Here is a 27,548-nt window from a genome sequence, read left to right on the forward strand (position 1 = left end):
CTTGTAAAAATGTTTTTTAAAAGTTCAAAGGGAGAAATGGCTCAGAATGCTCCTTGCGATCTGTGGCCAGTTTCGACCAAGACGGTGGAATTGCTTGCCTTGAGGGTGTGGTGGTTTTCACCGTAATTGGTGGACTTTGTTTCAAGCAGATAATCGAAACGAGACAATCGCTATCTGTTAGGACTCACCTGTCCAGATTCTTAGCGCTCTACACAAATTCTGCATCCTGGGACGAAAATCCTGGAGCCGCACACAAGTCCAGAACCAAGAGGCTGGACAATTTGGGGTAGGTTCAGAAGTGGTTTATCTTGGCAACACACGTAGCATGTGCCCCGTGGCTCCGGGAGCCCTGTGCTGCTGTACAGTTAGGGGACCTTCACAGTGGGATTGTTAGGGGGGCTTTCATGCTCACAGGGCTTGTGGACCACAAGAATGGAAAAAGGGGGATAGACTTGCTTGAAGTCACTGAGCTGCGTACTTGTGAAGGTCCCTTTAGATCAGTGGTTCTCAACCTGGGGGTCGCGGCAGGGCAAGCAGCTTGGTGGGGGAGGGGCCGCCATCCACACAACAGCCTTGCGGGGTAGATCGAGATAGAGCGTTCGTCTGTCTGGAGCAGTGGAAAAGAGTGAGATCGGCATGGTGGGACAAGAGGCAGAACTGAACTGGGAAACCCCGGAAAAAAAACAATTTATATCCAATCCTGAAAAATGGATCTTCACGCCACTGGTCATTTTCGGTTTAATTTCTGTGAAAGAACACTTGCATCGTTTTATGGTTGGGGGTCACCACAACATGAGGAACTGGATTAAAGGGTCGCGGCATTAGGAAGGGTGAGAACTACATCTATCTATCTATCTATCTATCTATCTATCTATCTATCTATCTATCTATCTATCTATCTATCTATCTATCTATCTATCTATCTATCTATCTATCTATCTATCTATCTATCTATCTATCTATCTATCTATCTGTTGTGCTCCTGGGGTAACTTCATGGGCACTTCTGTTACCCTCCTTCTTTGGCACTTCTGGCTTCATCCCTCGTATAGCTTCAGCTCCAATAACAAAATGCAGTGGACATGCTCTGCTTTTGAGAAATGGTTTCCTTTATCTGAGCAAACACTGACTGGAAAGAACCTTGGCCTTTCAGGATCTTTTAAGTGAGGGGCATGAAGTCACGGAGGGCCAAGGGCAGAGATGCTCAAATTCTCTATCCATTGCCTGAATGTCCTCTCCTTAATGAACTATTGGCCACTTACCCCTCAAGGTTGCTCGGTTTGCAGCAGCGGAAATAGCAGAAACAGCTGCCAACCGCCAGGTGAGAAAAACCAACGTAAAAAGGCCAAAAATTGTGGGTAGGAAAAAGCTAAAAAATGCTTGAGGCCAGATATGCAAAGAACATTTTTAATCAATTCTTTTTCAAAGGAAAGGTCTCATATTTTGCCCACATGCGTACATCATATGCTCAGATGAAACATGATTCAGATGCAGCAGACTACAGACGTCCTGGTGAAGCCTTTATGTCGAAAAACAGCATTGACCAGAAGTTGCTCTTCGACTTTCCATTTATCTTTATGTTCTGCATCCTCTTTTTGACGTGTTTTCTTCAGGAGCGCATTTTCCAAGTCGAGAAATTCAAGGAAGCCAGACTCTGACATTCTTGTGGCAAAAAATCAAAAGACATCTCCTTTGGAAAAAAAAATGGGATAAAATGTTCTTTCTATATTATGCCTTTAACGCCTTTTGGCTTTCTCCAACCTCCAGGTGGGGCCTGGAGTTCCCCTGGAATTGACACCTGATCTCCAGACAACAGAGATCCGCTCCCCTGGAGAAAATGGCACCCCTGTCTTCTCCAAGCACTGTCCCCAAATCTCCATGAATTTCCCAAACTGGAGGGGGCAACCTAGAACGTTTGCCATAAAAGCTGTTGTTTTTTTCTGCCTGATCTCTCTGACATGTCAGATTCTTGGAATTCCCTCGCTTGGACGGAGAGGAAGGGCTTATCAGGTTGGCGCAGCCCGCAGGGGAATGCCCCTCCCTGTTTACCATCTCTCTTGCCACCCGTTCCCTGGCCAGATGCCCCCTAGCTGGCCCCACTGGGGAAGAGACGGGCTCTCTCTCTCTCTCTCTCTCTGCAGGCTGGGAGGAGGGCTGATGTCAGCGTGGCCGGCCGGTGCCTTTCCATCTCCCTGTGCGAGGGATGGATTTCCGTAAAAGCCCCGGGCAGCACAGAGATGGGCCAAACGGAGGCTGAACAGGTTGGTGGACGCGTGGCGTCAGAGGCGCCTCGGCAGTTGTGAGAAGAGGGTGTCATTTTGGGTGCTGTTCCCGAATGGTTTGGGAATGGACGTTTCTTGGACTTGTACCCTGGAATGTCAGGAATGCCTTTTGGCACCTTGACCTGGATGTGATGTCAGCCTCCAGGTGGGCCCTGGGGATCCCCTGGATTTACAGCTCCCTTCCAGACATCGGAGCTCAGTTTTCTAGGAGGAAAAGGAATGCTCTGAAGGGTGTACCCCACAGAGGTCCCTGTTCTCCCCAGGCCTAAATCCCCATTTCTCTGGGAGTTTCCCCATGGGGTATACCAGCCTGCCTCAGGGACCTGGAAAACCTGCTCAGGATAGCTTAATCTTGTCAAACCTTGGGAGCTGAGCCTGATTAGTACTTGGATGGGAGACCACAACGCAGAGGCAGGCCATGGCACTGTCTTTTGCCTTCAAAATCCCTATAAGGCCCCATAATTTGGCTGTGACTTGATGGCAAAAAAAGAAGAAATTACTGTTGTCACTCTAAAAACTTCCTCCTTTTAAAAATCTATATTTTTTATTGGATGCAATGGCTTACAAACTGAGTAAACACTATATGCCCCCATGGCAGCCCTGTGAGGTAGGCCACTTATTTTCAGACTTGGGGGGCTGGAGCGGTGAGATGGCCAAGGTCTCGCAGTGCGTGCGTGCGTGCTATCGCGATGCCGTGAAGTGGCTGCCTTGAACCATGTTTCTAGTCCTCAGGGTAGAGGGACAACGTTTGACATAAAACTTGGGGCCTGAATGTGGGTTGCAGCTGAACCCTCTCCAGGGTCTCCTTCCAGGACAAGGCTCAGCCTCCTGGGACATTCCGAGGAAGAAGGAAGCATTTCTGGGCATGTGAAGAACGCTTCCCCCAGCCCCCCAAAGTTGCTGATTTTGAGATTGGGGAGGGAAACTTCCATTTGCCTTCCGAGGAGACCCAAGTCGGGAGATTTTCTCCCGCAGAAATGGCACCCTGAGTAGTGCAGAGTGCTGGAATTTCGGAATTTCAGAAACAAGTCACTGAGGAAGAGTCTTCTTTTTGAAAACGGGTCATATACCAGATCTCGTTTGAGCCTTTTTGTCTAAGAATAAAGAAGAGACTTTGTTTGCATCTAGCTGCTTCGCCAGCTTTCTTCTCATCTGGGACTTTCGTCAGCTGGTGGGTCTTCATTTTTTCCTACCAGGAGGTTGGCAACCCTTAGAAAGGAGCCCTGCTAGATCCAGCCAAGGGGCATCAGTTCAGTCTAGCCCCAGTTTTCCAACATGGGTGAGCTGGATGCCTCCCGGATGCCTCCCAGCAGGACTGGTCCACTGACCACCCTGGTTATGCTCAGATATTTTGAATCCGAAGGAAGACCCCTCCCCACACTCACGACCCACAGCCCCTTGGTGTCATTGGGGAATTGCCTACTCAATGCCCCCTCTTAAAACAATGGGGTTGTATCTTGTGAGCTCCACCAGTCGATATCATGCAACATGAAGAAGGGCTTCTTAATCTCTGTGCCGGTCTGCATCAGGGTGTATGTGTGCGTGTATTGATATACTTCCCCGTCCCCCCGTTTCCCTTTGAGGTTTGAAGATTACTCAGGAGTTTGTGGGTTCAGCTCGCTGGCAGAGCGTCTCTCCCCATTGCTGAGGCTTGCTAAAATTCATTAATTTTACGAACGCTGGCAGGGGCTCATGGGGATTGTAGTCCATGGGCCTCTGGAGGGCCGCAGTTTGACTACCCCTGAGAGCCAACGTGGTGTAGTAGTTAAGAGCGTCTCTCCCCATTGCTGAGACTTAAAAATCACACACTCCTTCCAATCTCCTCCTTAAAACTTCCAATGGAGAATCCACCACCCTCCGAGGCAGCACGGTCCATCTGCAGACAGCCCTCCCCATCAGGAAACGCTTCCTAATATTTAAGCAGAACCTCCTTTCCCGTTATTTGAGCCCCTTGGTCCTAGGCCTGGTCTCTAAACCTGCAGGAAACAAGCTGGCCCCTCTTCAAGGTAACCACCTGTTCTGTAGTTCAACCCACAGCTGTCCTACCCCCTGGCCCTCTTCTTCTCCAAGTGACCCAGACCTCTCAGCTTCTCCTCGCAAGGCAGGGATGCCAACCCCTCGACCATCCCAGTTGCCCTCCTCCAAACACGCTCCAACTTGTCAAGGTCCCTCTTGCACTGGGGCGCCCGGTACTGGACACCATATTCCAAATTAAGTCTACCCAATGTGGAATAGAGTGCTATTATAACTTCCCTTGCTCTAGATTCTTGCACATTCCAAAACTGCCCCAAATCTCCAGGAATTTCCCCTCCTGGAGTTGGCATGCACACAGCCTCCCACACCCATGGCGCTGGACTCTTCGCAAACAGGGAGGAGTTTGCTAATCTCTGGCCGGGCACAAATTCCTGGCCGGTGCTGTCAGCTCAACCGGACCCAAATTATCCAGGACCGTCTTACATACCGGGACAAAAGTGGAGAATTCTGTTCCAGCCCACGGCGCTTTCAAGAGTTCTCCAGATTTGGAACTAGGCCTGGGCAACTGGAGGAGGGGGGGGGGCTATTTTTCAATTGTGCCAGTGGTGGGCAAACATCAGGCTTCATTCCACGAGGTCAACACCCCTCTCCCGGCGGACTTCTGACCTCTTGGCACGAGACAAGCGCCTGGTCGTAAAAAGAACATCCAAAGTTCAATAAGCCAAAGCGAGAACAAGGGGTGGTTGGAATGAGCCCAGCTGAAAAAATTCGGCCCGCTGCAAATACCGGGATGGGTCTGGGGAGAGAATTCCTGAGGCGGCTCTCCCTCCTCCTTGCGCTTGGATGGGAAGGGAAGGGCCTCTTCTCCCCCCTTTTGCAAGCTGGTCAAAAGTTCTCCAGAGGTTACTGATGGCAAGCTAGAAAGGATCCCAAGCAAGCAGGCTCAGGGATGGGTGGGCTTGCCAATTCTGGGTGGGGAAATGCCTGGAGACTTTGGGACAGGGAGGGATTTGGGCAGGGCCCCATGCCATAGTGTCTGTCTTTCAAAGCAGGCATTTTCTCCAGGGAAACTGATTGCTGGTGGCTGGAGATCAATTGTAATAGTGGGAGGTCTCCAGGCCTCACCTGGAGGTTGACAGCTCTAGGGACAGGCTTAATAAATGGGAGAAAAACTGCACACAAGTGATATAAGCACCTCTGGCAAAGCAGGTGTATAAAAAGCATTGAGACATGCAAGATGTGTTGTCTGCATTATTCAATGGCGTAAGAAGGAGATGTGAAATTAGCATGTTCAGATTAGGAACTTTCTGGTATTTTGCAAAAAGTCTCCCAAATGGCTCAACAGGTGAGTTCTACTCCTTTGAGCACACTTCCTCCCTGCTTGCCTCCAGAACAATTAGTCAGTTAGACTGTTATGACTATCTCTCTCCTCTCTTGTCACATAGCCATAGCCAGCTTGATATAGTGGTTAAGAGCAGCAGCCTCTCATCTGGCGAGCCAGGTTTGATTCCCCACTCCTCTTCCACATACAGCCAACTGGGTGACCTTGGGCTAGTCACAATCCCGTTTAGAGCTGTTCTCACAGAGCAGTTCTGTCACAGCTCTCTCCCAGGATGCCTGTTGTGGGGGAAGGGAAGTCAATGGTAAGGCACTTTGAGACTCTGCCCCTACTTTGCATGTTTAAATTTGGCCACAAAAAAGTCTGTCGGCTCCTAAAGTCTAGTAAAAGTTTCTTGTAGACCTAGTGGCCCTTCTCCCTTTGGCCAGGCCTATTTAGCAATACCCTCCCTTCATCTGTGTCTGTTCCTCCCCTTGACAGCACAGACCCGAAGTGCTAGGGCAGGGGTGGGCAAACTGTGGCCCTCCAGATGTCCATGTCCAGCAGTCACTGGCAGGGTCTCATGGGAATTGTAGTCCATGGACATCTGGAGGGCCGCAGTTTGGCTACCCCTGCGCTAGGGCATGAGATCCCCTTGAGCATATAAGGAACAGACTGTGGAGCTGTTCCCACAGATCTGGGTTGAATCCAGATGAGTGTCAAAGGAACCTGGAACCAGTTCTCCGTTGACAAGCCTTTAATAGCATATTAAAAAATATAATATAAGGAAGAAAAGTGCAGAAGGAGTAAACGAGGGCAGATAACATGCTTTAGGGTGGGACAAAATCCATTCACGATCTCTCAGGGCGGGATATAAAAACTTTACAACTGGTTCAGTTATATCAGGGTTCTGGGACATCAGAATGAATCTTCAATTCATCCGAATGCAGTTCTCTTTTACAAAGCAGCGAGCTAGGAAATTTAGCTCGGATCGAGAGATAAAATGGGCAATGGGGGGAAAAAAGCAGGTGTGATTGATTCTATGCAGCATTGTCCACAGGGGCGAAGCTTAGCTGAAGGCAGGATCTGTTGAAATCTCCCATAGTGTGCAGCAGAAGGCAGAACATTAGTTCTAGCCAGTGTAATGCTCTACGCTGTTGCGGGATGGTTAGATCAGTGGTCCCCAACCTTTTTATCACAAGGGACCGGTCAATGCTTGACAATTTTACTGAGGCCCGGAGGGGGGGGGGTAGTCTTCTGCCAAGGGATGTCGCTGCCACCGTCTGAGCCCCTGCTCCACTTGCTTTCCCGCCGGTGCCCCTGACTTCCGGCCGTCTGCTGGGGGGCGCTGCCAGCAGAAGCTACACAGTGCCACGCCGAGGGGGAGCCCCAGCCATAGCGGCTGCCGGAGAGCACCAAAGGTGAGCCGGCGGCAGAGTGGTAGGGCGGCCCCCGAGGCAGCAGCTGGGGAGGCGGACGAGGAGGAGCCGTGGCCCGGTACCGACTGATCCACGGACCGGTCCCGGTCCCCTGACCGGCAGTTGGGGACCACTTGGTTAGATGATAGAGAGATGCAGCTAGGGACGGAGAGCTTGGTGAGATCCCCAAGCTCATTGCAGAACAGGGGCTTTCCTGCACATTGGGCATTATCACATGAAGCCTGCTGTATGGCGAAGTGCAAGAAATAATCGCGACTCACTGGCACTCCACACCTCTCCAGCTGTCTCAAAGGTTTCTGGGCACTTTTTAGAGTCCAGGAGCACCTTTAAGACCAACGAAGATTTATTCAGGGCGGGAGCTTTTGAGTGCAAGCGCTCTTCGTCAGCTGGCTGCATGCGGGGGAGTGCAGAATCGAAACCGGCATGCCAGATTAGAAGTCCGCACTCCTAACCGCTACACCAAATTGGCTCTCCAAACTGGGTAAGCGTAGCGTTAAATTCATGGTGTGCAGAAAAGCCCCAGGTATTTCTATCTTTATTGCTAAGCTCCTGCAGTTCTATGTCTATCGGTCTGTGTTTCATTAAATCAAATGCAGCTGCCTTCTCAGATATCACGTACAAGGCGTCTAAAGAGATTCCTATAGATTTAATTTCCCCCTTAATGTGTCTTAGCCATGTAGATCAGGGGTAGTCAACCTGTGGTCCTCCAGATGTTCATGGACTACAACCCCCACGAGCCCCTGCCAGCAAATGCTGGCAGGGGCTCATGGGGATTGTAGTCCATGAACATCTGGAGGACCACAGGTTGACTACCGCTGATGTAGATGATTCATGTTCAGCTAGCATAAGAGTAATTAGACTATTAGGGCCAGATCTGAAATGCATGTGAAGCCACAACTTGATTGTTGACAGCCATGCTTTGGTTTCCAGTAGGCCTTGGCTGGTTTCTAGACATAGGACTGCGTAAGTGACACAGTTTGGGGTCCCAAGGATTTTGCACAGGAAGACAGGTTGGAGACTTTAAAAGCATTGATCCAAACAGGGATGCCATAGAGCAGCTGGGCACATATTGATGACCTCTGGTGGAGAAGGAATGTGCAACTGCCAGGGCACCAGTTACTGCAGGTGTTATTGCATATTTCCTCTGTGCAACCCACTTTGCATTATGGTGAAAATATATTCCGCCAAGTAACTGAAGCTTTTAACTTGTTCAACTATGTTACCTCTTTATGTTCCATTTAAGAGACTTCCATGCATTTCCCAAAACCACAAATTTTGACTTCTCGAAGTTCAGAGCAAGTCTGTTTACTTCAGCGAAGTCCAGGGATTGATGCAGTAAGTGTTTTAGGCCAATTTAGTTATTTGTTTTTAAAATCTCTTTCCATCTTCTTGCAGATATTTTTTGAATTACCCATTTTCCTGTCTCCTGCTTGCTAAACCATCCTCCTTGGGTTAATTGCTCTACTACCCTGAATCCGTTCTGGTTGCTCTTTGGCTTTGGAAATAAAGTTTTTCTGGCTCAGAGGTGCTTGAGAAGGTGCTCTTGAGCTAATAAGCAGGGGTGTACACAGATGGTCAGATCTTGCAAGGAAAGCAGGATCAGTACACAGAAAGGAGTCTACGGCCATGGGATCTTCATAAGCCAATAGCACCTTGAAGTCCCGTACTTACCTACATGCAGTTATTATATTGTCACACGACAATGTGTGAACTTATAGCTGGCTCATACCAGCCCATTCCCACCCTATCCCCCAAGAATTTTATGTGGGCCACTGAGACATCCCCCCTGCATTCACAGGAACTACAGAGAGCCAGTTTGGTGTAGTGGTTAGGAGTGCGGACTTCTAATCTGGCATGCCAGGTTCGATTCTGCGCTCCCCCACATGCAGCCAGCTGGGTGACCTTGGGCTCGCCACGGCACTGATAAAATTGTTCTGACCGAGCAGTGATATCAGGGCTCTCTCAGCCTCACCCACCCCACAGGGTGTCTGTTGTGGGGAGAGGAAAGGGAAGGTGATTGTAAGCCGCTTTGAGACTCCTTCGGGTAGAGAAAAGCGGCATATAAGAACCAACTCTTCTTCAGTAATATCAGGGCTCCCTCAGCCTCACCTCCCTCACAGGGTTTCTGTTGTGGGGAGAGGAAAGGGAAGGCGACTGTAAGCCGCTTTGAGACTCCTTCGGGTAGAGAAAAGCGGCATATAAGAACCAACTCTTCTTCTTGTGATTTTTGAAGCAGTTCACATCTGAGATGCCAATCCTAACAGGGAATTTCCACGCCTCCCTTAGCTTTTCAGAGACCATTTGTTTGTTGATTTGTTTGTTGATTTTTATCCCACTTTTCGCCCACATGGGGATCCAAAGTGGCTTCCATCATTCCCCTCCCCTCTCCTCTTTTTCATCCTCACAACATCCTCACAACAAGGTTAGGCAAGAAGTGTGACTGGCCCAAGTCCACCCAAGAAGCTTCCCCAACTCAAGAGGGATTTTGAACCCAGATATCAGTGTGACGTTTAAATTTACAAGGCTTTCAGAGTCTTCCCAGAATGGCGCTTGATCTTGAACTTGGAATTTCACGGGCTCTGCCCACACACAGATGGTGAGAAAAGTGTTGGTGGGTGCCAAATAAAAATTCTCCAAATTCTGCCCCCCACAGTCTTGTTCCCAAATCTCCATAAGTTTTCCAGGACAGAGCCGCCAGCCCTACCCTGGTCCCATCCATCTCAGATGTTTTACAGCCAGCACTTAACCCATGGACGGTTTTACGAATATCATCTTAGCATGCGGCATGTCATTTGATGCCTCTTTTTTGACACCTGGCTTGTTTTTAAAGACTTATTCTGTTCCTTCATTTTAATTGCGTGCAGGAGAGGCTGCACGCAATTAAAATGACCATTCCAGGCCCTCTTCTTTTGCATTCCCAAAGGGTTTCCCCTGAGGACCAGAAACTTCCTTGGTTTCTTTGCATCTGTTTTCCACTCGGCCGAAGCATTCTGCGGCTGACGCTGATGTGCAAAGGAGACCTGCTGAGATCAGCTAGTCCGACAAGGCCTCCGTTGTACTTCCTGGTGGGAGAATCTGGGGCTCCCCAAAGGCAATTCTGCCAGGTAGCTTTGTTCTCCGTTCCCCCTCCTGCCGGCTTAGATGTTGTTTGGCCCCCCTGTAGGAGCAGGCACACAGGAAAGACACACAGGGACTACAGGCCTGAAATGTCAGTCCATCTAGAAGCTGCCTAACCTCTTCCACGATTATAAATAAAAGAAACACATCTTTATTTTTCTAACCAGCCCTTCCTGTGCTGCTCAGGGCGGGTGACGACCCTATTAAAACAGCCGGTCAGAATTGCAATCTTCTGCCATTGAGCCCCAATGGAAACAGACAGGGGAGGGAAAAGTTTTGGAGCAGTTTTCAGTGGTGATGCCAGCATTTCCTGATGGTCCTCCTTGGGAGGCCATCAGCCTGGTGGAGCAACTCCGTCTTACAGGTCCTGCGGAACTGGTTCAGGTCCCACAGGGCCCTGCTGTCTTTTGGAAGAGCGTTCCCCAAGGCCCGAAAAAGCCCTGGCCCTGGTCAGGCTAATTTAACCTCCTTTGGGCAAGGGATTCTGAGCAGATGTTGAACTGGTGATTTTAATGCTCTTGGAGGGTGGGGGTACAGGAGGAAATGACTGCTATTCTACTCTTAATTGGGGGGGGGGGAAGGGTTGTTTACACTGCAAAAGCCCAGCTCCCCAATGCTCTCCGACTGGGACCAGAACTGGCTGCTCTTCCCCCCCCTTTTCCCCCTCCATCTCCTATTTTTCTGGGAGTGGTTGGCAGGCAGGTGCTGGAGTTTCAGGACAGCCCAAAGACTTCATCCCCCTTGCACTCTCAACACAGAATTATAGGTTTGCCAGCTCTGGGTTGGGAAATACTTGGGAGATTTTGGGAGGTTACAAGGGCAACGTGTCCACCTGCCCAAGCAGCCACTTTCTCCATGGGTGCTGATCAATTGTCACCTGGATGTTGGAAACCCTACAGGATTAGAATGTGGCCCTCACTGTGACTGAAGGGGGCAATGGCAGCTGGATTTTAAATCCAGGGCAGCAGCAGAGAGGTTATTAGCTGCGAAGCCTGAATGGAACCTCCACTTTCAGAGACAGTCTACCTCAGGAGAGCAGCTGCAGGACCTGGGAGAAGTTTTGGCCTCTCTGCAGACATGGAGTATCGTGTCCAGATGACGGGAGGTGATGGTACCGCTTTACTCTGCTCTGGTTCGGCCTCACTTGGAGTCCTGTGTTCAGTTTTGGGCACCCCAGTTGAAGAGGGATGTTGACAAACTGGAGTGTGTCTAAAGGAGGGCAACAAAGATGGTGAGGGGTTTGGAGACCAAGACATGTGAAGAAAGGTTGGGGGAGCTTGGTCTGTTTAGCCTGGAGAGGAGACAACTGAGAGGGGATCTGATAACCATCTTCAAGTATTTAAAAGGCTGCCATATGGAGGATGGAGCAGAACTGTTCTCTTTTGTCCCAGAGGGACAGACCAGAACAAATGGGATTAAATTAATTCAAAAGAAATTCTATCTAAACATCCAGAAGAAGTTCCTGACAGTTAGAGCGGTTTCTCAGTGGAACAGGCTTCCTCGGGAGGTGGTGGGTTCTCCATCCTTGGAGATTTTTAAACAGAGGCTGGAGAGCCATCTGACGGAGAGGCTGATTCTGTGAAGGCTCAAGGGGGTGGCAGGTGACAGTGGATGAGCGATAGGGTTGGACTAGATGACCCAGGAGGTCCCTTCCAACTCTAGGATTCTATGATACCATGCCCCTGCATCTGGCTGGCCACTGTAAGAACAGGGTGCTGGACTGGACTCTCCCAAGCCTGGTTTCTCTCTCTCCCAAAGCATCCACTGCCACCCCCTCTCTCCATAGCCTCTTCTAAAAGCCTGGGTTCCGATTTGGGCATTTGCCTGATTTTGGCGCAGCACTTGGGTCTACCATCATCGATGGGTTACGAGAGGCCACTGGTCACCCACGCCTCTTCCCCATGCCTACAAAATCAACACTGGCAAAAAGCCCAGGGCATCTATGTGGCTTGGCACTTCTAGACAAATATGACAGCCTGAGATGGGAGAGTTCAAATCCCCCCCACCACCGGCCCGCCTCCAGTGAAAATTTTGATTTCTTCCAGCAGAGGGCAACCAGGACCAACTTTTGCAGAGGGCAGAGCATGAAGTCGGCTGCTTTCTTCTAATCCAAGGGTAGTCAAACTGTGGCCCTCCAGATGTCCATGGACTACAGTTCCCATGAGCCCCTGCCAGCCAACACATTTGTAGTCCATGGACATCTGGAGAGCCGCAGTTTGACTACCCCTGGCCTAGAGAATTACCTCCTCCCCCAAAAACTGAATAGCAGCCCAGAGTATCAGTCTAAAAGAGGTGTATTGCAAATCCCAGGACTAAAACTAGACCCCTTAGGGCCTTACTAACAAGTCCCTGTGGTGTCCGGAGCATCCTAACCATAATGTTTTGTTGAATAAGTCGAATAATTTGAGGTTCACGGGGACATCACAAGATGTCATAGTCCCATTGTATACGGCAATGGTCAGACCACACCTGGAGTACTGTGTACAGAGGAGAGCGACGAGGATGATCTGGGGCCAAGGGACCAAGCCCTATGAAGATAGGTTGAGGGACTTGGGAATGTTCAGCCTGGAGAAAAGGAGGTTGAGAGGAGACATGATAGCCCTCTTTAAGTATTTGAAAGGTTGTCACTTGGAGGAGGGCAGGATGCTGTTTCTGTTGGCTGCAGAGGAGAGGACGTGCAGTAATTGGTTTAAACTACAAGTACAAGAATATAGGCTAGATATCAGGAAAATATTTTTCACAGTCAGAGTAGTTCAGCAGTGGAATAGGCTGCCTAAGGAGGTGGTGAGCTCCCCCTCACTGGCAGTCTTAAAGCACAGGTTGGATACACACTTTTCTTGGATGCTTTAGGATGCTTAGGGCTGATCCTGGGTTGAGCAGGGGGTTGGACTAGATGGCCTGTATGGCCCCTTCCAACTCTATGATTCTATGATTCTGTGACATCAGGCTGATGGGTGATCCAGCTCCTTATTCCATTCATTTCTGAGACTTTGGTATTGTACTTATGAATGGCGATCAAATATTTATAAACAAGTGGTTCTAAGGCACCTGGCGAAGGAAGCAGACTTTGTGTCCATGAACCTGTCCTTCGCAAGACGCAATCGATCCTCAGCCGGGTGCTGAATCTGGGAGAGGCCTTCCCAACCAGCACACTGCCTCGGCCTCGCTGGCTCTCTTTCCCACACGAAAACAACGGGCAAGTCAGCCGTTTGTGCGTGTATCACCCCAGAATGGGAACAGTGTCTCTCCAGGAATGGGGACCAGGACAAAGGGATGGTCACTGGTAACCAGTTAGAAGATCCGGAATTCCCAGAACGGCCAAAAATTCACACAGCCGCTGACGGAGAACCTTGCACCACTTTTAACGTGTGCGTTTTTTATTTCCTTTTTTTCTAGACTCAGCAAGCAGCCCCTGCAATGGACAGAACCCAGGAAAAAGTGCCACTGGATTCCACTCCAGAAATGGACCCAGAGTCCAGCAGTGGGACCCGTGATGTGCCACAGAACACAGGTCCCAAATACGAAGGACAGAATGGAGACAGAACGGTCTCACCGGGAGAGTGGGAGACTGAGTATTTCAGCTTTGTCCACGGTCATCAGAAGACGGGGAATCGGCGGGAAACCATCACTTTCTTGGAAGACGAAATTAAGTCGACGACAGATGCTGTCAACGGCCGAAGGGACCTCTGGACGCCATCCACCGACAGAGAATCCAAGTTGGAGGTGGTGAAGACAGGGCCACGGTATGACGTCAGGGCTTATAAAGGGGAGAAGAAGCCTTCCCGACTTTATGAGGATGAAGGAGAATTGCGTTATGAGCTGCCTCCCAAAAACCTCTCGCCTGAGAAAGCCAAAGAGCTGGAAGAAGAAAGGCAAGAGGTCATCAGAAGTCAAGCAATGAAGAAAAGCACCACGACAGCAGAAAAGGGGACCTCTGTGGACAAGCCGGGAGCTCCAAGCCCAGCCATGCCCAGCGGAGAACAGGCTGAGACCTGCAGGAGAGATACCATGAGCTTTGCGGTGTGTTTTGACAAACCTTCCCCCGGATGGGAGAGGACAGTGATTGACCCTGAAAACATCGATACGGAGCAGATCAATTTTGCCGCTGCCCGACATCAGTTCCTGGCCCTGGAGAAGAGGAACCCAAACCTGCTCTTGGGACCAAGGAAGCTGGTGACGCCTCCAAGGTTGCCTGCCAGCCAAAATGTTTGTGAAAGAGAGTGTCTGGGCCGCCCCGCAGTTCTGAAGGACGCTCGAGATCCTGACGGGCCTAACCAGAGAGAATCAGACCTCACTCATGAGAAGGCCGCTCTAGTTATTCCCCAAAAACCAGATTCTGAAGGAAGGGCTGCGATTTATCAAGACTTTCCTGGAGAAAATCTGCATTCGGAGGAAACAGGCGGGCATTTAAGGACCAAGGTTCATAATGGGAGGTTACCTGAGAAGGAGCCAGGGGACGCTCTGGATTTGGTGGCCTGTGGCCAAGATCCCACTGAAGAGCTGGAGGTCCATGAAGAGACCCCCATTGAACGGGAAATCCGCTTGTCCGTGGAGAGGGAAGAGACCCTTTGGCGGGAGAGGGGGGTCCTGAGACCAAGCAGCAGGGACGAGCTGGTCAAGGTCCGATCCAAGTCTCTCCTCTCCTCACCCCTCTCTGCCCCGGCATCCTCCAGGAAAAGGAAGGACCGAGCGGGTGTTTCCTTTTTTGTCCAGCGGGAGATTGAGCAGGAAATCAAGCGTGAGGAGGACCTCCAAAAGGAAGGGAGGCTACCCGGAGTGTATGACAAGGGGACTCCAAAAGAGCTCGGGGAACGCAGGAGGATCTTTGAGCAGGACGGGACCCAGCTGTCTTCTGCACACAGACTGCAGCATCCAGGAGTGGAGCAGGAGTTCCCGCCAGTGTGCCTGTCCCGTCACTCCATTGCCAATGACAGGGAAAGGACTGTTTGCCGGGATATGAATCAAAGCTCTGCACCCACCCGGTCACATTCTGCATTGCGCCCCGGGCTGGGCGATGAACCCGGTCAGAGCAGATTGCAAGAGTCTCCAGGGCCCAAGCTCCGGAGCATGAAGGAGGCCGCAGACCCAGATGCGCAACTGGTGCTGCGGAAGGAACGCTTTGGGGTCCCGATGCAGAGGTCCCAGCCGACTTTTCCCGATGCCAGGAGAACAGAAGGGAGGCCCCGGTGGGCAGCCCCACGGGAAGAGCTGTACACACTGAAGACGGCCAAGGCCCGGATCTCACTCTTGATCGAGCAGGAGATCCAGGACGCTTTGCAAAGAGAAGAGGAGCTGCAGGAGCAGCGGAGGGGAGGGAGGCTGGCCGGAAGCGGAGGTACAGAGCAGGGCAAGGAGAAGGGATTCCACTCTCCCCCGCCGGCTCAAAGCTCAGGTAAGAGGGCTGGAAACTCAAGTGGCTACCTGGGAAGGTGGGCCCTCCCCTCTTTAAACCCTACCCAGCCAGGCTCTACCCTCAAATCAGACTTAATTAATGTTTTACTGTTCTGATGTATTAGAACAGGGGTAGTCAAACTGCGGCCCTCCAGATGTCCATGGACTACAATTCCCAGAAGCCCCTGCCAGCATTCGCTGGCAGGGGCTCCTGGGAATTGTAGTCCATGGACATCTGGAGGGCCGCATTTGCTGGCAGGGGCTTCTAGGAATTGTAGTCCATGGACATCTGGAGGGCCGCAGTTTGACTACCCCTGTGTTAGAATGTATTACATGGAATGTTTTTTTAATCTCGATGTTACCTGTCCTGAGCCACCAGGGAAGGGTAGGCTAGGAGAATAAAATTATTATTGTTGCTGTGGTTAAATCTCTGGGCATTTCTGAACCTGAAGTTGGCATCGGTTCTGTGCATCCCCTATTGAACGGGGGAGATAAGGGCCGGTAGCTATTTTGTTAGCCTTTGGTCCTCGGTTTGGGGGGAAACTGTTTTGCACTGCCACCTCTCCTCTGCACACAGAAAGGACCCCCTCAGAGCCCGACAGCAAGACTCCCGGCAGTCAGAAGCAATCCCCAGTAGAAGAGGAGAAGAGGCGGAGGCAGCGGGAAGAAGGGAAGGTAAGAGCTGCGTCATCGCCAGGTGTCTGGCCCCAAATCTTCATCCGCCTTCCCTAGTTACACAACGTTATTTGTCCTGATTGCACAAGCAGAATCTGAAAACGGTTCAAAGTTCCAGATTCCTGAATTTTTGCCTAGATGTCAAATGCATCAGCAACCTCCCTGCCTTCTGGGAGAGGAGATATGAAACAGCAATGTCCAGACTTTACAAGTGGTGGCCACACCCCATTTCCAAAACTCCAAAAGTGCCCTGCAAGATTAGGGACCCCCCATCAAAGAAGCCCATTCTGCTCCTTTTCTGCTTTGGTTTGTGCTGCATCCCCCTGGATCTTAAAAACTGATTCCCGAGTGGTGCATGAATGTTTTGATGTGGCTTTGGGGCGAGGCAGGGGGATTGTGTGTGTGTGCATTCAACAGTCAGCAAGGGATGCAATGCTCCTTAGGACAGCATGGTGTATACCTTCTGTGTAAATGCGCCTTGTCTCCAGTGTGTATGCACACTGTTTCACATCCCAAAGCTGCAGAGCTTTGGATCTGAACATGCTGGAAAATATTTGTTCTCATGGACAAATGACAATAAGATGCAAGTCAATAAGGAGAATTGCAGAGCAAATGCTGGCAGGGGCTCATGGGAATTGTAGTCCATGAACCACAGGCTGACTACCCCTTCTTTAGGCTGATCCTTCAGGGGGTTGGACTAGATGGCCTTTATGGCCCCTTCCAACTATGATTCTATGGATAACATGTCATAGGGGGAATTCTAGTCAAAGAATAAGCACCCTCTTTGACTGCAGGACAGGCAAAATGACAACAGAGCAAACTGAAAAGTATCAGGAATGAGTAATAAATAGAGAGTAGAAGACAAAAGGCCATGGCAGATCCTGCCCATTTTTCTCCTGCAGACCCCTCCCCCCCCAAACACACACTACCATTCCCTTAAAACACACCAGAGGGATTTTTTCCAGACTTTTACAATTAACATATCCCCATAGTGTAATAAAGGTAATAAGAATCTATTGGAACAATATACTAGTTCTCGACATCTGTTTTTTTAAAGAGCAAGTCTTTAGACTTTCATTGTGATTCTATGAGGGAAAAAGTACAGACTGCATATTTAATCATATCTTTGCAAGGAAAAATGAATGATGGGAATCAATGGCCCATTCCGCACCAGGATCAATGTGGCAAATTGATTATGGAAAGAAAAAACGGAATTTAAAATAGTGGAATTTGGCGTAACTGCCTTTGTAGTGGAATCCAGTTGCATTTCAATCGTTTCCCACAGGTTTGCGGTCTCGGCCAAAATCGCTAGAAAGGAAGCGATATTTGCCGTGCTTTGTCCCACCCCTGGCTGTCAATCAAATGAGCAGCCAATGGGCGGTTGTTACCATGCTCCAGAAAAGCCCATTCGCCTTTAAGAACATGTTTAAAAAAAAAAAAAGAAAAACACACGTTGCAACGAATATGCCTTGATTCGATTCCTTGCTTCCTCCTAACGTAGAGACCCATCTAGCTGGCAGCTGGCGTGTGAGCTGCCGTTTCATCGTTGCCATGCTCCCCCAAGGAACCCCCCCCCCCCCGGCATGGGCGTGATTTTTGGTTGAAAATAAAGGGAACTTGCAAACGGGGCTGTGTTGTACTTGGTGACTTAAAGCAGCTCTGTGGAGGGACTGCAGCCGGAGAAGCCTCACTGGGTGAATGAAGGCTCGCCGGTTCGTTGCTCTCCGCTTGCTCCGAGAAAAAAAAATGGCGATCGCTTCGCCGGAAGTTCAGAGGAGAGAGCAAGGGGGAGGGACTTTGCTGAAACCGCAACAATGGTAACGCACAGAACTTTTTCGCTAGTGTTGCAGATTGGTTGCAAGAGTGTAGTGCTTTCCAAAGGGTGAATCCACTTTTTGGGATTTCCCTGGAAGCGCTACAACGAAGCGCTTTTTGCTGATCGGTTTCAGGAGTGTGGCAGATTGTGTACGACGTTATGCATAACTACATTTTAGTAGCGATTACAATTTGCCACACTCCTGCTACATTAAACTTGTGCGGAATGGGCCAGTATATTGCTGCAATAGATTATTAAAATGTCACTGCCCTATGGGGATCAATCAGTGAAGGATTTCTTTTAAAGAAGTTTGAAAAGAGGCCCCCGGTAAAGAGTGGGGTCGACAGCAGTTGGGGTGTGTTGAGGCAAGGAACTGCTGTGCGTTTACCCCATTGTCCCTGCTGTGCATCTATTGCAGCATCAGAAGAAGAGTTGGTTTTTATACCCTGCCTTAACTACCCGAAGGAGTCTCAAAGTGGCTTCCAATCGCCTGCCCTTCCTCTCCCCACAACAGACACCCTGTGAGGGAGGTGGGGCTGAGATAGCTCTGACAGAACTGCTCTGTGAGAACAGCTCTATGCGAATGAACATGGGAAGTTCTAAAGCGCAAGTGTATAAGTGCTGCCTACAGTTTCCCATCCTTTGATCTGTCTTTTTCCTCTTTCAGTATGCTGGAATTGAACCAATGGATGAGATTGACACTGAGGTAAAGTAAACCCACCATGTGGTGGTGATGGGTGGGCTAGAGGTGGTGGTGAAAAGTGTAGCTGTCCCCCAACCTGTGGCCCATGCAACCCCCCAGCTTCTTCTGTGTGGCCCTCCAACCAGCTTTTTGGCTGCTATCCCCCCATGGCATTTCTCTCAGACCCACACTGTTCTTCCTTACTCAAGAGGTACCAGCTGCTGAAGCACACAAGCCCTAGCAACAACCCTGCAGAGCACCCGTTGTCTCGAGGGGAACCAATCTCCATAGTAGGAGGATGAGCTGTAATTCCAGGGGATCCCCATTGCTTTAGGATGCTTTGGGCTGATCCTGCGTTGAGCAGGGGGTTGGACTAGATGGCCTCTATGGACCCTTCCAACTCTGTGATGCTGTGACTCTGTGATTCTGTCTCACCTGGAGGGTGGCATGCCGCTTGAAGGAGATGCGAAAATGCATCACGGAGGTTACGGTACCCACACAGGTGTGTGTGTGATCTTGTGTATGCAGCAGCAGACTGACGCAGCCGCTGCTTTGTCCACAGGTTGTGAATTCCACCAAAGTCGTTCGGCATCAAGGCCTGAGAGCTCAGCTCTGGGAGGCTGGACAGATTCTCAAACGAGGCGAAGACTCTGATCCGGAGCTGCCGCTGTTTGACTTCTGAGGAGGACTCCGGCCCGTGCAGCTGCCCCAGGGTACGGGGCCTGCAAGACCCCTGCCTGGCTTCAGGGTTTTCCATCTTCCTTCTCTGCCCTCACCCCCTTGTCTTCTTCTGTAGCTCAGCCTATACCAGGCTGTTTTAGGCTCAAGCTGCCAGCCAAATCCAAGGCCTGTAAATTCTGTTTGTTAAATCCCAGAAAGGAAGATTGTCTGCAAATATTTGGGAATAAGAAACGGCAAAACTTGGCTGCAAAGATTTGAGAGTGACTGTGGGGAAACAGACCCAAGGTCCACGCAGGCCCTGTCTTGGTTCGTGCAACGGTGAGCAAAGCACAGAGGCCCGAGCATGCCAGCACCTGGTCTTCAAAGGTATACTGCTTCTGAACATGGGGTTTCTAAGAGGGCCAGCTTGGTGTAGTGGTTATGAGTGCGGACTTTTAATCTCAGCCATGACGCCCTCTTAGAAAGAAGCACAGTGGCTCTTCAAGAGGCAAAGCATTTCAGAGTTCAGTGCAATTCACAGAAAATCCTCACATCAGCCCTGGAAGGTCAACCAACAATTAGCACTCACTTGCAACCAGGGAGATGAAGGGGGGGGCATGCTTGTGGCTGAAACGAGGGTTCAAATCCCCACTTTGTCGTGGAAGCCTGCAAGGTGAACTTGGGCTAGTTGCACGCTCTCAACCTAACCTACCTCGCAGGGTTGTTGGGAGAATGAAATGGAGAAGGGAAAGACACTGCAAGACACTTTGGGTCCCCTCCTTGGGGAGAAAGGCCATGCATAAATGTAAATGAATGAACTAAGTAAAGAGCGCTGAGGTGAGCTATTCCCCTGCTTCCCAGTGGATGTTTCTGAAGGAAGTTGCCTTTGCTCGTTTGTTGGTCCATCACCCAACAAGGCCCTTGCCCTCCCTGGAGCCCCCAACCTTTCTCAAGCTGCAGTCACGTTTAGAATTCTGACACGACATGGCCACAAAATGGCTGCCACAGAAGGAGGAGCCAACTACAAGATGGCTGCCTACGCTTAACTTCAGTCACACGGTGCAGATCTTTGTGCAGTGGTCTCAGCAGCTGCCAAAGCCACACTTTAAACAATCTGCACAACCAATCCAGTCTCCGAGAGACAAAGAGATGCTGTGCTGGACAACAGCCCACCTGGTCCCAGGTGGGGACCTATGGTCTGTCACGTGCAAGTTTGGGGAGTACAACGTCAGGAAATAAGCAACGATTGGTTTTGTTTCTCTTTCTCTGCGTATGTAAACAGAAAGGAAAGGAACCGAGTGACTTATTCGTCCGTCTGTTTGTTCGTTCCCGTACTTATGTACTTACTGCCGTTCCTGGCCAGCTGGCTCGAGGCAATTCACAACACAGGAAACAGCAGTTAAAATATCCAATCCATCAATCCCAACCTGCAACCCTCCCACTTCCCCTTCCCTTCCCTGCTTGCTGTGTAACCCCACCCACCACCTGCCACCTCTCTATATCAGGGGTCGTCAAACTGCGGCCCTCCAGATGCCCATGGACTACAATTCCCAGGAGCCCCTGCCAGCATTCGCTGGCAGGGGCTCCTGGGAATTGTAGTCCATGGACATCTGGAGGGCCGCAGTTTGATGACCCCTGCTCTATATAGTGTTCCGGAGGAGGGACCCAGTCGATGTTCCACCACCTGGCCTCAAGCAAACGCTTGGTGGAAGAGCTCAGTCTTACAGGCCCTGCCGAACTGTGACAGCTCAGACAGAGCCCTTCGCTCACCCCACCAGGTTGGTGCCAGGACTGAAAAGGCCCTGGCCCTGGCCCTGGCCCTGGCCCTGGCCCTGGCCCTGGCTGAGGCCAGGCGTACCTCTTGTGGGCCGAGGGTCACCAACCTGTTTAAATTCACAGGGCAGCACACTCTGCGTGGGGCATAGAGAGTTACCTGCTTTGTCTTCTTTCAATCACTGAAGCCCTGGGGCGGACTCCCGCTTTTCGGTATCTCTCCTTGGTAATCCCTCGTGCACTTTTGTCTTTGAACTGGCTTTTCAGAAAGCAAAGACTTTTAAGGGAACTTGTTATAATTGCTGCTGCCAACTCCAGGAGATCTGGGGTCCCAATAGTGTTGCCAAACTCCTGGTGGAACCCGGGGATTCCCCCAGAATTAAAGCGAATTCTCCAGACGACAGAGATCAGTTCTCCAGGGGAAAATCAGTGCTTTGGTGGGTGGGCTCTAAGGCATCGGACCCCACTGGATCCGGCAACCCAAACTCTCCATCACATGCCAGTGGCCAGGGGGACGGGACCTGGTGACCCAGGGCCCAGAGCCTGAGGAGGGGAGGGCTTGGAGACAGACCTCAGTGGGTTATAATGCCATAGGCAGCCAGAGATCAGCTGTACTTTGGGAGATCTCCAGGCCTACCCTACAGGACTGCTGTGGAGGTTACAAGGATTGCACTGAGCACTCCAAAGAGACACACAAAAGAACCCCACAGAGTACTGTGGCGGAAGGTACCTCCTCCCCTCCTGAGTTGCCAATCTCCATGTGGCAGAAGATCTTCCGCACATTGGTTACCAGTCTGTTTCCGGATTAAGTTCAAGGTATTGGTTTTAACCTTCTAGGCTCTACACGGTGTATCTGCAGGACCGCCTATCTGCTTATGCCCCCTGCAGGGCTCTTCGCTCTGCTGCCTCTCCCGGGTCCCTGAGACGTTTGCCTGGCCTCAACCGGGGCCAGAGCCGTTTCAGTTTTAAGGCTATTATATTTTATTGTTTTATTGTAAACCGCCGTGAGACTATGGTAAGCAGCGCTATATAAATTCAGACATAAATAAATAAATATTACAGTTCTTCAATCAAAATGGCTGATTTGGAGGGTGGGGCTCTATAACGCTGTACCAGGCTGAAGTCCCTCCTCTCCCTAAATCCCGCCCTCCCCAGGCTCCACCTCCAAAATCTCCAGGGATTTCTCACCCGAGAGCTGGCAACTCTATCCCTCCCGATCAGTCCCAGGGTCAAAATCCTGACAGATTCGTAATCAGTACTTCTCAAATGTTTTGGGGAGGAAATTCTGTTCCCTGTTCCTGATGGGGGGGGGGCAGTTTGCATAGGCCAGCCCCCTGCCAGGCATAAAGTTGAAAGCCCTCTCCTCTCTCAGCACAGCCTGATGTGAACCTGACCTGCTTTTAAAAAGCTCCAGCTATAGATGTCCCAGCCATCCGTTCACTTCCAGGGGTGGGCATTGTAGTCCATGGACATCTAGGCCTAGTCTGCACACACAGGATAATGCACTTCCACTGTGCTTTGGCAGCTGAATTTTCCTGTGCAGAACAGTAAAATCTACTTCTAAAGTGCATTGGGAGTGCTTTACCGATTGTGTGCAGAATAGGCCCTGGAGAGCCACAGTTTGCCCATCCCTGCTTCACACTTTTGTTGTGAAGTATAACCTCCAAGAAACAGCAGAGATTCGAATTGAGCCCCCCCTCCGAGGTTCTTTTATTTATTATATTTATATACTAGAAGAAAAGCCCATTTATAAAAATGGACTTTTCTAGGCGGCCGGCAAAGGTGGGGTGGGGCCCTGCACTCACGGGCGGCTGCACTTTGCGAAGGGCGCGGCCTCGGCCGGGAGCACAGGCCCCTGCCGCGCTCGCCGGCAAGGTGGGTGTGTCGGCGGCAGGCAAAGAGCAGGGCTGTCATGTGGACGCGGCAGCCCTGCTTGCGTGCGGGCAGGCCCGTCCCCGGGCCCGGTGGCTTGCTCGGCTCACAGAAAGAAGCAGGGCCACCGTGTCTTTGACGCTGCAGCCCTGCTTCTTTCCCAGGGCACGGACCTGTGCCACCACCCCCTCCCTGGGCGGCAACCCCCTCCCCGGGCAAGGGCTGTAGGTGGACGGCAGGAAAGGAGCAGACTCGCCGGCGGGGAGCCCTTTCCTGATGGGGAGGACTTACCTGAGGGCAAGCGCAGAGGCAAGGATGGCCGCCTCGCTGGATGGCCGCCTCGCCGGAGCACTCAGCAGAGGACGGGCCAAGTAGCCAATGGTGATCGCCCTATTGGCCAATTGGCCACTTGGCCCTCGAGTGCCACTCGGAGGGGCCAATCAGGAGCCACTTCGCATTTTTATCATGGACTCAGCCCGCCCTCTCTCTTCCCCTTTAGCCCTTAGCCTTTTATTAAGAGACTTTGGGAGGGTCTAATGCAGAGGTGGCCAAACTGGCTTTCCAGATGCTAGCTAACTGGATCCCCATGCTAGCAGGGGATCATGGTAATTGTAGTCCATGGCCATCCGGAGAGACACAGTTTGGCCCCCCCTGACCCAATGCCATGCCATCCCTCTTCCAAAACAGTCATTACCTCCAGTGGTTGCTGGCAGGGACTCATGGGAATTGTAGTTCATGAACATCTGGAGGACCACAGGTTGACTACTCCTGGAATAAACATTGCAAACAAGAACGAAATGAATTATGGAGATCAAGCTGTCATTCCAGGAGGTCACCAGACTCCACCTGGCAGTTGGCATGGCAACCTAGCAAGGGACCACCTTGCCCTCCACTGATAGCCCCTTCGGGGGGGTCTCTCCAAAAGAGGCCTTTCTAAGCCCTTCAGGCAGAGAAAGCAGGAACCAGGACGAGATCCGAACATCCAGGCCTCTCCTTGACGATACCTCAGGAACAGGATGATCCCTAATTAAATTGCAGCTGCAACACAGGTGAGCGGCTCAGGTTTCCTGGCCTAACAGGTGAGAGGCAGAGAGCCCTTAGAAATAATGCATGAAGCTTTTGCTTGCATGTCTCCTTTTTCGGCGTCCTCCAGCTGCCTGATGCTTCCCCACCCCCTCACTGGTAATGTATTCACTGAGAATATTTGCACCGCACTCTCCCCCCCAAAGCACTCTGGGCTTCCCATTTTACTTGCACAATGGTCCTGTGAGGGAGGCTTGGATGAGAGACGTGGCCCAAGATTTCCAGCAGGCTCACAATTGGGCAATGGCTTGAACCCGGATCTCCCCATCCAAAACTCTACCCATGGCATGACAGTAGTTCTTGGGGATGCCCACACGCCTGGAGAAACATGTCCTGTTCCTTTAATAGAGGCATAGGGGGGCATTGTTTGCCAGAAGTTACCATGAAAACTTTCAGGTTCCTGTTTTCACAGGTTTACCCTTCTGGTTTTCTCCAGGCTTGTTGGCATCCCTCCTAGTCCTTGATGCTGCCCCCCTCCCAATTTTCCAACTTTATGGGAGCCTTGCATCAATATTCCACCTCCCTGTTCACCAGCTGTTAAGCTAACGACAATATGCAATGCACAAACACCATCCAGCTTGAATACAGCAAATGATATGACAGTCCAGGGGTAGTCAAACTGCGGCCTTCCAAATGTCCATGGACTACCATTCCCATGAGCCCCTGCCAGCGAACACTGGCAGGGACTTGTAGGTATTGTAGTCCATGGACATCTGGAAGGCCGCAGTTTGACTACCCCTGGTCTATGAAGTATTTTGGAATTTTTAATCAATCTTTTAATCAAGCCTTTTGAAAGAGCTAAATATCAATGTTCCGAGAGGGAAAAAGCCAAGCAAACCTCAGAAGGGAGCCCCAAGGTCTTGAGGTCGTCATGGAGGCCCTGTCCATAGGTTGCCAACTCTGGGTTGGGAAGTACCTGGAGGTTTTAGGAGGAAGCTGGAGTAGGGTTGGCAGCTCTGGACTGGGGGACAGCAGGATTTTATCAGGGTATAGTCAATTGCAATACAGGGAGATTTCCAGGTTCTACCTGGAGGTTGGTAACCCTAAGGAGGAGCAACCTCAGCAGGGTGTCTTGCTACAGAGTCCCTTTTCCCAAGCAACCCCTTTCTCCTGGGGAACTGAGCTCTCTTGTCTGTAATTCTGGAAGATCTCCAGGTGCTACCTGGAGGTTGGCAACTTAACATGCAACTATTTTTTTTTTTTATAGCTGCATCTTGGCGCATATGAAACTGCTTTATACTGACTCAAATGAGTAGCCGTGTTGGTCTGAAGTAGCACAACAAAATCAGAGTCCAGTAGCAAGACCAACAAAGATTTATTCAGGGCGTGAGCTTTCGAGTGCAGACTGAAGAAGAGTGCTTGCACTCGAAAGCTCACACCTTGAATAAATCTTGGTTGGTCTTAAAGATGCTACTGGACTCTGATTTTATTATGTCCAGGAGCATCCAGTAGCATTTATTGTGTCCAGTCACACCTTTGTCCCTTTACCCTGCATCACCTGCTCTGGTAGTCCGTGGGTTTCCGAGTCTCAGCTGTAGGTTTGGCTCTGACTCCAGGCTCTGTCCGCGAAGACTCAAATTCACCACCAGCCAGCCCTTACTGAACTTAGACTGTGGTTCTCAAGGCCCATCAGAGTCTGAAGTCCAGCTCAGAGCTCTGTGCTCACAGTGACCTTTGCCTAGCAAAAAGTTCAATGACATAAAGCGAAATAGTATATATTTATGAGCTGTATTGCTCAAGAGAGGGAGGCCATATAAACAGAGACTGCTGGGGAGAGATGAACAAAGGAAGAGATTGTTTGTGTCAATAAAATGTTCCTCCTTGAGAGGAGAATCCTGACTATGCCGCCTAAGAGGCAGGCCGCAGATGGAAGGGGAGGCCGGAATAAGGGCTAAAAACAACAACAACAAACCCAAATATACTAGAGGAGGGTGGGAGGCAGGAAAATTTCTGAGTGTACTTTTGGGAAAAGTCTTCTTATACATTTTTGAGATGTAAAGATTCTGATGTGACGTTTGACTGAAGGGTTCCCCCTACACATACAGGAGCATGAATGTGCTTCTTTCCAACCAAGTGGTGGATTTGCCTGTACGTTTGGTTCAAGAAGAAGAAGAAGAAGAAGAAGAAGAAGAAGAAGAAGAAGAAGAAGAAGAAGAAGAAGAAGAAGAAGAAGATTTGGTTCTTATAGGCCGCTTTTCTCTACCCGAAGGAGTCTCAAAGCAGCTTCCAGTCGCCTTCCCTTTCCTCTCCCCATAACAGACCACCCTGTGAGAGAGCCCTGATATTCCTGCTCAGTCAGAACAGCTTTATCAGCACCTTGGTGAGCCCAAGGTCACCCAGCATATGGGGGAGGAGTGGGGAATCAAACCCGGTTCACCATATTAGAAGTCCGCACTCCTAACCACTACACCAAGAAATTATCAGTATTGCTAGCAAAATGCTCATAGTTATGGTGGACAAGGTATCTATTGCAACAGTTGTCAGGAGGTCACAGTGCATCTGTGCACACTAAGCGCCAGGAACACATTGCAAACACATGCTCACTGACAGCATTGCAAATCTTGGTCGCTGAGGATAGGAGCCCAAACTTCCCTGAGCACAAGTTTAGCTGTGCTGCACTGGCAGTTCCCAAGACTAGTGCGAGATGCTTCCAGTAGGGAGAAATGTAACGGGAAGTAGGGAGAAAGGTACCCTGCAGACACCAATGCTGCTGCACCCGGCTACTAATCTGCTCAGTTTTCAAGTTAAACATTTTGAATTGGACTCAGGACTCTTTCCTTGCCAGAAATTGAATGTGAGTTTCCACCTTGCAGGTTTGGTGGGAGGGAAGGTGTCGTATAAGACTAGCGGACTACTGGAAATGGCAGCTGGCATTTATATTAGGGGGTGGAAAATCAATCTTTTAGCAGAAAATAAAGATTTGCTTGAACTCATCAGGAAGTCAAATGTGGAAAGTGCAACATTTGGCCTGAGACTCAGTATCAAGAGGACAAAAGTAATGTCAAATTAGCTTGCAAGAGCCTTTGCAGTTGATGGGGAAGGACTGGGAATAGCAGGCAGTTTTGTATTCTTGGGTTCCAGAATCGACACTTATGGATGGAGTGCTGGAGAAAGGAAGAGAAGGCTAAGTCAAGGACTCACAGAATCATAGAGTGGGAAGGGGCCATACAGGCCATCTAGTCCAACCCCCTGCTCAACGCAGGATCAGCCCAGAGCATCCTAAAGCATCCCCAAAAGTGTGTATCCAACGAAGAAAGGCCCGGGAAAACACCCCGGGAAGATTTTGAAGGACAAAGATATGGCCCTGGCAACCAAGATCAGCATGGCCACAGCAATGTGTTTTCCCCTGGCAACGTATGGAAGCGAAGGCTGGACATTAAGAAAGGGTGGGAAAGATGTCTTTGAACTGAGGACCTGGGCCTTGTCTGCACACAATAGATAATGCACTTTCAATGCACTTTAGAAGT

The 27,548-nt window shown here is 50.4% G+C and overlaps 1 protein-coding gene and 2 long non-coding RNA genes across 3 annotated transcripts in view; 1 reads left to right on the plus strand and 2 right to left on the minus strand.

The window, feature by feature from the left end:
- Positions 1-25,697, minus strand: part of LOC143834902 (uncharacterized) — a 50,752-nt gene extending 25,055 nt beyond the window's left edge. Inside the window, exons 1-2 of the long non-coding RNA XR_013229927.1 lie at positions 25,580-25,697; positions 23,693-23,766 (exon numbers count right to left, since the gene is read on the minus strand). This is a non-coding gene — a long non-coding RNA (uncharacterized LOC143834902). The remainder of the gene's footprint in view (positions 1-23,692; positions 23,767-25,579) is intronic.
- LOC143834900 (uncharacterized) lies at positions 1,393-4,855 on the minus strand. Its single transcript, XR_013229925.1, has 2 exons — positions 4,743-4,855; positions 1,393-1,689 (listed from the first exon to the last, which is right to left on the minus strand). It is a non-coding gene; the product is annotated as an uncharacterized LOC143834900 (long non-coding RNA).
- Positions 2,074-27,014, plus strand: MISP (mitotic spindle positioning). The gene is made up of 5 exons (XM_077331796.1): positions 2,074-2,260; positions 13,526-15,521; positions 16,098-16,195; positions 18,679-18,717; positions 19,256-27,014. The coding sequence occupies exons 1-5, from the start codon at positions 2,237-2,239 to the stop codon at positions 19,373-19,375; spliced, it is 2,277 nt and encodes a 758-aa protein (XP_077187911.1). The 5' UTR covers positions 2,074-2,236; the 3' UTR covers positions 19,376-27,014.
- Positions 27,015-27,548: the final 534 nt, after the last annotated feature.

Source organism: Paroedura picta, chromosome 4 (assembly GCF_049243985.1).
Source record: "Paroedura picta isolate Pp20150507F chromosome 4, Ppicta_v3.0, whole genome shotgun sequence".
Taxonomy (NCBI): Eukaryota; Metazoa; Chordata; class Lepidosauria; order Squamata; family Gekkonidae; genus Paroedura; species Paroedura picta.

Bases quoted from the DNA above. Each gene is read 5' to 3' on its own strand.
- MISP (XM_077331796.1), top strand. From the start codon at position 2,237: ATGGGCCAAACGGAGGCTGAACAG. The intron at 16,196-18,678 runs GTAAGAGCTGCG...TTCCTCTTTCAG, and splicing joins GGCAGCGGGAAGAAGGGAAG to TATGCTGGAATTGAACCAAT. The intron at 18,718-19,255 runs GTAAAGTAAACC...CTTTGTCCACAG, and splicing joins TGGATGAGATTGACACTGAG to GTTGTGAATTCCACCAAAGT.